The 10016-nt window shown below is 47.5% G+C and overlaps 1 protein-coding gene across 2 annotated transcripts in view; it reads right to left on the bottom strand.

Annotated features, from left to right (window-relative positions):
• Positions 1-1211: 1211 nt before the first annotated feature.
• Positions 1212-10016, bottom strand: part of NUDT7 (nudix (nucleoside diphosphate linked moiety X)-type motif 7) — a 10833-nt gene continuing 2028 nt past the window's right edge. The window contains exons 2-4 of one of the 2 annotated variants that reach the window (XM_010850778.1): positions 9577-9730; positions 8404-8562; positions 1212-3418 (exon numbers count right to left, since the gene is read on the bottom strand). In XM_010850778.1, the coding sequence (XP_010849080.1) occupies positions 3050-3418; positions 8404-8562; positions 9577-9730 (682 nt within the window). In that variant the 3' untranslated portion in view covers positions 1212-3049. The remainder of the gene's footprint in view (positions 3419-8403; positions 8563-9576; positions 9731-10016) is intronic. The other variant, XM_010850779.1, reaches the window with a different exon arrangement.

The raw sequence follows: 10016 nt of genomic DNA, 5'->3' as shown, positions 1-10016 counted from the left end.
CATGTCCACAGGTTCCTGGAAACCTGCCAGGTGAGCCGAACAGGGCCAAGTGGAGTCCCCTCTAAAGAATTAGGGGCTGGAGCACTGAGTTTCTGTTGCTTTTCTCTGTCTGTATCAATAACTCAGGAAGATGGTTATCATCATAAGAATGGCAGGATGCAGAAGTCAAGATGCACCTCCTCTTGCTTTCGAGGTAGAGGTTTGCCCCCTGACGACTTTTTAATTGGAGGATAATTGCTTTACAATATTGTGTTAATTCTGCCGTACACGAAGGAGTCAGCTTTATGGACATATATATCCCCTCCCCGTTGGACTTTCCCCCCACCACTACCCCATTGCACCCGTCTAGGTCATCACAGAGCACCAAACTGAACGCCCTAAGCTGTACAGCAGCATCCCACTATCTGTTTTACACATCAGCTCGGCTCTGTTCAGTTGCTCAGCTGTGTCCGACTCTGCGACCCCATGGACTGTGGCACGCCAGGCCTCCCTGTCCATCACCAATTCCCAGGGCATACTCAAACTCATGTCCATTGAGTCGGTGATGCCATCCAACCATCCCATCCTCTGTCATCCCCTTCTCCTCCCACCTTCAATCTTTCCCAGCATCAGGGTCCTTTCCAATGAGTCAGTTCTTCGCACGAGGTGGCCCAAGTACTGGAGCTTCAGTTATACACAGGGTAGTGTATATATGTGAATCCTCCCCGTCCCACCCTCTCAATTCATCCCACCCTCCCCGTCCACCACCCACGTCCCTTCTCTAAGTCTGTGTCTCTAAACCTGGCCTGGAAATAGATTCATCTGTACCATTTTTCTAGATTCTACATATATACGTTAATAAACAGTATTTGTTTTTCTGACATGCTTCACTCTGTATGACCAACTCTAGGTCCATCCACATCGCTCCTTGAGGTTGATTTGTTCAGTGGTTCTGCAGAGTTTGTGAGATCAGTGCTCTGCCAACAGTTTTTTTGAGTCAAACTTCCTAAATGTCTGGCCATTGTAACAGGATATTTAACTAGAACCCTGAACATAAATGTCATGAAATAAACCACTAAAAAGGGGGTGGGCAATACCCCCATCACTGCAGTGCTGGTGGTGGTTTAGTCACTCAGTCATGTCCGGGTCTTTTTGACCCTGTGGACTGTAGCCTGCCAGGCTCCTCTGTCCGTGGGATTATCCCGGCAAGAATACTGGAATGGGTCGCCATTTCCTCCTCCAGGGGATCTTCTTGACCCAGGGATTGAACCTGCGTGTCTCCTGCCTTGCAGGCAGATTCTTTCCTGACTGAGCCAGTTGGGTGGCCATGCATGTCACTCAGAGTGAGGACTTAGGTTGGGTCATCTCCACTTAGAAACTAGGCAGGTCTGTGGTGTTTGCATAAACAAACAGTTCAGAAAGTTCTGCACTACCAGAGGTCAACCATTTACCCAGCAATTATGCTGCTGTCAGATTGTAAATACATATTTGCAAATTCCTCTATAATTGTTCGGAAACCATGTAGGCCTGTTCCTGCAGGGCTGGTTATAGAATGTTAATGGGTTAACTCACTCAACATCTGCTTTTGAAGCTGCAGCCAGATTTGCACCGTTTCAACATTTACGGGCATAAAGCTGCAGATTGAATGTTACAGCTCTCAGAAAATCAGAATTCAGCAGCAATGGACAGTGGCATGGCTGACTAAATGGATTCAGCGTGTGGGCACCGTATTTTCAGCTACAACACAGGACCCCCTCGGTCCCCCATCTGGTCCAGGATGGCTAACACCTTAATTAAGGAGAGAAATCTCTGCTAACTCTAAAGTTTGACATATGATGATGCCCCTGTAAGAAGTAATAAATTTCAAGGCGTGCGATTCAGAATATATGTCTCTCTGACCTCTGATTTGAGGGTTGTCCTTGAAATGCGTGTTTTTCTGCTATCATATTAAGGCAGGTAATCTGCCCTGATTGTCGGCCTCTCATATTCTTTCAGCTATTTTGGATCATGACTGTCAAACCCCACCAACACCCAAAGTGGTCTTGTGCATGTCCCAGGAACCGTATGTTAAATGTCAGATCATCCTGAATTCTAATTACTGACAACACCTCAAGTTTGGGTGAATATCCATCCAACCATTTTCAAGAGTTATGGTGTATTATTCAGGCTATAGCTCTGCTGTAACAAAATGACCCCAATTACAGTGGCAGCAGTGACAGAGCTTTCTTTTTCTCCCATGTAACCATCCCAAAGGAATAGCCCAGGATGGCAGGTTGCTTTGCTCCACAGTCTTTCAGAGATCCAAGGTCTTGCATCTTTTAGCTCTGACTTTCCTGCAGGAATTGTAAAGTCAAGGCTGGGTTGCAGATAAAGCTTGGAAAGGGCAATCGAGGGAGTTTGGTTTATCTCTTAAATTGAAACTGGAGATGACCAGCAAGAACGATTTCACATCCCATTGGCCTAAATTCAATTTCAGAGCTACATTTAACTGCACTGGAACTTAGTCAATGCTGGTTCTGCCTGGGGAGCTATGGGCTCAGCTTCAACTCTATAGCCAAGGAGAAGGAGGGTGTGTTCTGATGGCTGGTCAGGAGTTTCTGTCACACGTAACAACAGAGAGAGAGAGGTTACCTTGTACAAATAAGATCAATGCCACATGGTCATACATTCAACAAATATTTTTAAAATATTGATTTTATCTGTCTGTGCTGGGTCTTAGTTGCAGCATATGGGATCTAGTTCTCTGCCCAGGGATTGAACTCGGGCCCCCTGCTCTGGGAGCTCAGAGTCTTAGCCACCGGACCACTTTTCTTACACATGTAAGAAAAGTATTGTTACACATATTGGGGGTGAAACTATGCAATAGTATAAACACATTTTTCTACTTTTTAAAGACTTTTGCTTTTTCAGACAGTAGAGGACAACTGGGGAAAAGGCAAGGTTTTTTACCTTCAAGTTGCAGTAAAAATATTCACACCTGTCAAATTCCAACAGCTGGTCGAATCATTGTTCCGTGGCTAAGCCCACAAGAACACTGCTCAGAGAGTCATTTGGGTGTTGGTCTCATAAATCATAACTTGCTCAGAGCATGTTTCTGAGGCTTCAGGAAGGACTCTTCAGAGGGTGGAATCAAATCGCTGAGATTAAAGTCAACCTCAAAGGAGGGTTTTTCCCCCAAAATCACTAAGGCGATAAACACGGCACATCTTGCAGTCAGTCCCCGGATGCAGTACGTCACACCATCTTCAGGGTCCGTGTACTCAAAGCAGTGAACAATAACACGACGACCGCAGCGTGTCACGTGACTCTGATGGTAAACACGGGGATGCAGGAAGTACTCCAGAGGCACCAGGAACACGTTCTTAACTTCATCCGGGTTAGGTCTGGCCTCAAAGTTGGAGTCTATAAATCCTACAACCGGCGTTATCCACATATCCTTCTGAAAGCAGAACACGAAGACACTGAGACGTGAGCGATACAGTTTAAAAAATAAAAAAGTATGTCTAAACGCATGCTAAGCTAAGCTAAGCCACTTCAGTTGTGTCCGACTCTGTACGACCCCATAGACAGCAGCCCACCAGGCTCCCCGTCCCTGGGATTCTCCAGGCAAGAACACTGGAGTGGGTTGCCATTTCCTTCTCCAATGCATGAAACTGAAAAGTGAAAGTGAAGTCGCTCAGTCGTGTCTGACTCTTTGCGACCCCATGGACTGCAGCCTACCAGGCTCCTCTGCCCATGGGATTTTCCACACAAGAGTACTGGAGTGGGGTGCCACTGCCTTCTCCCAAACGCATGCTACTTCAGCATAAACTAAGCTCACAGGCCAAAGCAGTCTGTTACATAAAACTTCTTATATAAGTAAACTTTATGTCCCTTAAATGGAGGCGTGGGCTTCCTTGGCTCAGTGGTAAAGAATCCGCCTGCCAATACAGATTGGAGACAGGAGACGTGGGTTCGATCCCTGGGTCGAGAAGGTCCCCTGGAGAAGGAAATGGCAACCTACTCCAGTATTCCTGCCTGGAGAATCTCATGGACAGAGGAGCCTAGGAGGCTAGCTGGCGGGGAGATTTCTATTTATAACCACCACTGTTCTGAAATGAACGCAGGGTGCTGTTCCGTGAAAGATTGTACCTGGAGTCTTGCAGGGGAGGCCTGCGGTTTAGTGTAAGAGCTGATGGGGGAGGCATGACCTTGAATGAGAAAGGGAGACGAATTGGGGAATTCCTGAGAGAAAGTGAGTGGGGAAATCCAGGGAGACACTGTGGGGCTGGGCTCCTACAGGAGGACCAATATGCCTGTGGGAGGTCTTGAGGGAGGGCAGCTAATGCGTGTTGAAGAGCAGTGATGACTCAGATGGTTAACTGAATTAATGACGCAAGTCAACATCTGGACCGGGAGCGGAGGAGGGGAGCGCGGGCTCGAGACGTCTGTAAGGTGGGACGTCTAGGGTCGTGAGCTGCCCCGAGGCCCGGACCCAGCAGCAGCCCTCACTGTGCTCGGCCTGCCTGACAGCCTCTTCTGTCACAAGGTCCCCTCAAGCAGCCGCTGAGATGAAGGCTCAGATGCCAGGGGTTTCTTAAGGAAGAGCTCGAGGACAAAGGATTGAGGGCGGGAGCAGGGAAGCCAAGAAGGGATGCTGCGGGCAGCTCCAGCGTATAAAGTGTACCTCGGTCTGTCCCGGGAGATGATGAGGGAGCTGGGCTTTCATCCCCGGCCTCTGCCTGGCCAGGAGTAAATCAAGACAGTGCTGACCCATGGGGGCGGGGCGCGGCTCCAGGAGCCTGAGGGCATGAGTATGGAGAGAGAACCAGAGTGTGTGTGTCTGTGTGTGTCAGAAACACATCCTAAGAGGACTGTTACCGCGTATATACAGAATCGAGAAAAGTGGCACTGATGGATGAACCTACGTGCAGGAAGGGAATGGAGCCGCAGACACGGCTCTGTGGACACAGAGAGCGGCCTCGTGGACACAGAGGGGCAAGGAGAGGGCGGGCGAGGCAGAAAGCAGCATCGCCGTTTGCACACTCCCCTGTGTCAGACAGACGGCTGGCGAGGAGCTGCCGTGTGAGGCGCGGAGGCCAGCCTGGCGCTCTGCGGTGACCTAGACGGGTGGCACAGGGGAAGGGAGGGAGGCTCCAGAGGGAGGTGATACATGTATAATTACTGCTGATTTGCATTGTTGTATGGTGGAAACCCACACTACACTGTAAAGCAAATTTCCTCCAATTAAGAAATAAATTAAAAAAAAAAAAAAAAGCATCTGGACAGACCTTGGAGTGTCGCTCACCGTGCATCCGTGGCTGCTCTCTCCATTCAAACCCCACAGCCTGTGGGCCCCTCGTCTAGAATCCATCAGCCTCCCCCAGGTTCTTCATAACAACCTGCTCCTGAAGAAGCTTTACCAATGGAAACTGGATCAGAAAAAACTTGCCCATGGCCACACCTGGCTCCCACTTGGCAGAAGCCAGGATTCTACCCTAGGCCTGCTGCCCATATGCTGGAGTCGAGTGCTCAAGTTCTATCAAAATGCTGGTCACCAAATCTCCAAGCTGGCACACCAGTAAGCGGCCCGGAGACCACGAGGCAGCATCCCCAGCTGTGGCTCAGGCCTTCCAGAGGTCTCAGGGCCATGCCTATTAGGCAGGTGCCTGGGCAGGAACTTTGTATGGCCAGTGCCAGCCCTTGAACTGGCATGTCAGAGTCTAAGGAAATTAGTGCAGGAAAGAAAAAGAATCAAAGCAAAGCCTCAAAGGGAGATCAGGGTTTAAGACTGAATGTTCTAGATAGGGAGTCAGGCACGCTCAACAGGGTTCAAGCTCAGCAAAGTAAGAGAGACTGTGGAAACTTGTGGCTGAAGCAGCAACTCTGCACATCCCATGTCTAAAAACACAGGTGTCTGAAATGGCAGGAAAAAAGTAGTATGTGGCAGACATCCCAGGACCCATAAAAGCCTGGATTTTGCCCATTTGCTGAGTTGAAATCCCACAGAGACTGGCTTCTGCTCTGGAAATAGGATGAGCCAGGCTTTAGAGCTCCTGGAAGAAACTGCAGACTATTAGAAACAGCCTTGGAAGTCAGGACACACCACTGAAATGTTACAGGAATCGGGCCTTCAGGAAGCGAACAAAAGGATGGAGACTGGGAGTTACGGGCCACGCGTAGAGAAAAAGGGGAACTGTCCCTCGAGGCCTTTGCAGAGAGAAGCTCATACATGTATGATACAGTGACATGTATGAAGGTCGGTTGGGGGCTGGAAGGCCTGGGAGGGTTAACACCAGGCATGGGGAAAAGCCAGTGACACCCCAAAACATCTCCAGGCATTGCCCTGTGTGTGTTCCCCAAGAGAGAAAATTACCCCCAGTCAAGAATTAGAATTCTGACTGAATTAGAATAGGCTTCTAGGCATTAAATAAATGGCACTTTTGAACCATATTTAAAAGATTTGCAAAGTCCAAAAAACAAAACAACCCTCACTGGCACTTCTAAATACAGTACATCCTCCTTGAAAGCCTTTCTTCATTCTAATTTCTCGGTGGTGTGATTGGCATTATAGCAGGAGCAGGTCATTTGAACACACACACACACCTGTGAGGACTGTTGTATGCGATCCCCTTACGGGTGAACTCAGCAGCTCTGGGGACCTTGGAAATGGACTTACTCTCATCTGGGGAACCTATAACCATTATGTGTTTTGTCAAGAGAGTTCTAAAATAAATCTCTAAGATGTCCCAGGAGATTTGCAGCTATCCCCTGAAAAGGGCTCCCATTAGAAAACACAGAGGAAGTAATTGGCATACGTCCTGTCTTAATCCAATGTTACTTTTCTGTCTCGTTTCTTTCTCACTGAGGGCACATTTATGGAATGGCCTTTAGCTTCTTCCAAGCTAAATCTCCTGGGAGTGGTGACCTCTCTATTCTTAAAATTGAGCCAATTAAGACAGATGTCAGCATCATTGATCGTCACAAAGGGCAATCTGGCTTTCTAATTTTTAGGCATCAGTGGAATTCTTCCTTTGACATAAAAATTCACATGAAAGCCCAATACTATTTAAAAAAAAAATTATACCTATTCTGATAGGTGATGAGTGAAGTTCACCTCTGGGGGATTATTCTTCCCCCAAGCCTGTAACCTTTGCTTAACCAGGAGAATAGTATCAGATAAACCCAAATTGAGGAGCGTGCAAGAACACACCTGACCTGTGCCCCTCACAAGTGTCAAGGCCATGAGAACAGGGCAGTCTAAGAAACTGGCCCAGACCAGAGACTGAGGAGACAGGCAACTAAGCACAACATGGTGTCCTGCGTGGGATCCCGGACAGAAAGGGGGACATCAGTAGAAAAACTAGTGAAAGGCAAGTAAAGCGTGGAGTTCAGTGATGGTAAAGTGCTGACACTGATTTCTTAGTGTCACAAATGTACCACAGTGATGTCCGATGTCAGTAACAGGGGGACCTGAGCACGGCTACGTGAGAACTCTCTGTGAAATCGGTAACCATTCCAAAATTACAAGTATACATGGAAAATTTTAGACCAGTCAAATAATTCTGTTATGCAACTTTAAATTCACCCTATTTACTCCTTCTGCCCTCCTCCAGGGATCTTCCCGACGTGGGTTTGACCCCTGGGTTGGGAAGATCCCCTGGAGGAGGGCATGGCAACCCATTCCAGTATTCTGGCCCGGAGAATCCCACGGACAGAGGAGCCTGGCAGGCTACAGTCCACGGGGTCACCAAGAATCGGACACGACTGAAGTGCCTTAGCAGGGCACATCACTCCTTCTCCAGTCACTTAGTGTAACAGTGAGAGTGTTGTGATCAGCTCACAGGAAATGAGGTCCAGCTCTGTCAGTCCCAGGACCCCTTTCGTTGTTATGTTTGTTTGTTTCGTATATACTATCAAATCCTGCTTCAAACAGAAATGCAGTTACAAGTAGTGGACTGTTTCTAAACAGCTTCCCTAGATCTCAGGATATTGCTCAATCTATGTGATATGGAGAAGCCTGGTTCCATGGTATGTGCAAAAATGAGTACCTTCAGTGGCCTCCAAAGGGCTAAAATTTGGTATGTGGCATGCTCAAGTGTGTGTTATTTTTTTCAAAAGAATTCTCAAAAATAAACCCATCTAGAGAAAACTGTGAACTGAATGTCAACGAAAGAACACTGAGGCATCTACAGGGTTCCACAGCACCCAGTCTGAAAACCGCTGATGGCATTCAGCCCTTTCATTTCTGGATGGGGAAGGAGGGGCCCAGATAGGAAGTGGGGGTTGCCCAAGGCCTCTTAACCCAGTGGGGGCAAAGTCCACACATGAGCCAGAGTCTCTTGACTCTGTACCGCATGCTTGAGGGTCGTGGGATCCTGAAGATAGTCTACCTACTGCGAGCTCACGCGAGTCTAAGCCAGACAGCTCCACCCCCAGCCTTACATCAAACGGCAGTGGCATCAGGCAGCAGACCACTTCCACTTGATGAGGACGCAGCCCCACTTCCTCCTGGGCTTCCCGGAGAGCCGTGGCCACGTCGTCCGCGTCCGTAGGTTCGCACTTACCTCCAGGAAAGCAGACCTCTCCGGGTGACCTTCTCAGCTGGATATGGAAGGAACAGAGCCACCGTGTGGGATTCCAAGTTTGGTACCACTCATTCATTCAACATGTATGTGCTGAATTTCTGTCTTGTGCCAGAGACCATTCCCATACTTGTGGCAACCAGTAGGGAATAAGACCAGAAAGAAAAGTTTTTCTTTTTTTTAAACTTCAGTCCTTTAAAAAATTGAACTAGGAGAACTACCCTCACTTCTGATCTTTCTCTCCTTGCCCTCCAAAGATAGCACACACACACAGATTTACACTGATGGAGAAAAAAGGCAAAAGGATAATGAAAAGGCCAGAGTTCTGAATGGATAACCTTTATCGAGTGCTTACGGGTCTGGGCACAATGCTTCAGATGGATTTCTTGTCAATGAGTCTGAACAGTTCTATAAGCAACTATTTTTTAAAATAGTTTTAAAAATTGAGATGAAATGTTATTCCTTAAAAAACTTAAAAAATATATTTTTTAAAGTACAGTTGATCTACAATGTTGTGTTAGTTTCTGGTATACAGCAAAGTGATCTGGATACACACATATACACACTATACCTGGGGTGGGATTAATCTAAAACAGTGGCTCTTGGTGGGGGCAGTTTTACGCCCCCATCCCTGCCAAGAGAGCAGGCGATATCTGGAGACATATGTGGCTGTCACAAAGTGTGTGTGTGGTCTGTGTGTGTATGTTACTGGCTTCTAGTGGAAAGAGGCCAGGGATAATGTACGGGGTAACTCTCACAACAAAGAATTATCCGGCCCAAATGGCGATGGCTGAATAAGAAACCCTGGCATAAAAGTATTTTAAATTACTTGCTAGCTCAATTGCTTATTTTACTTTCCAAAACTTCTCCGTAAAAAGCCACATGATTCTGTGGCTTCATGTACCCCTTGAACATCACAACTTTGAAAGCCCAACTGAGAATCTGGAACCTCAAACTATGTGCCAGTGACCACATTTCATGGGGTTTTCAAACATCCTGAGACCTTAAGGTCAGGAACCTTTCCGTCACTTACCTTCTCTGACCGGAGAGTGAACAACAGGTAAAGTTTCCCATCTTTAGCCAACAAAGGTAGAAGGATCGAACATTTGTTAGATGAACAGTGAGAATATTCGGTCCCACAGTCATGCTTTTTTAAGCGGGCCTTAGCGTCATCTATCAAACTGTTTCTAAAATGGAAACAAACCACACAGTTTAGTAACCAGGGTTATGATAAAAAGCTCCTAAACTGCATGATGTTTCTGCTTTGCTATGTGTCCTGCTGCTGCTGCTGCTAAGTCGTTTCAGTCATGTCCGACTCTGTGCGACCCCATACATGGTAGCCCACCAGGCTCCCCCGTCCCTGGGATTCTCCAGGCAAGAACACTGGACTGGGTTGCCATTTCCTTCTCCAGTGCAGGAAAGTGAAAAGTGAAAGGGAAGTCGCTCAGTCGTGTCCGACTCTTAGCGACCCCA

Source organism: Bison bison, unplaced genomic scaffold (assembly GCF_000754665.1).
Source record: "Bison bison bison isolate TAMUID 2011002044 unplaced genomic scaffold, Bison_UMD1.0 scf7180017864295, whole genome shotgun sequence".
Classification (NCBI taxonomy): domain Eukaryota; kingdom Metazoa; phylum Chordata; class Mammalia; order Artiodactyla; family Bovidae; genus Bison; species Bison bison.
This window is presented reverse-complemented; position numbering and strand designations above follow the sequence as displayed.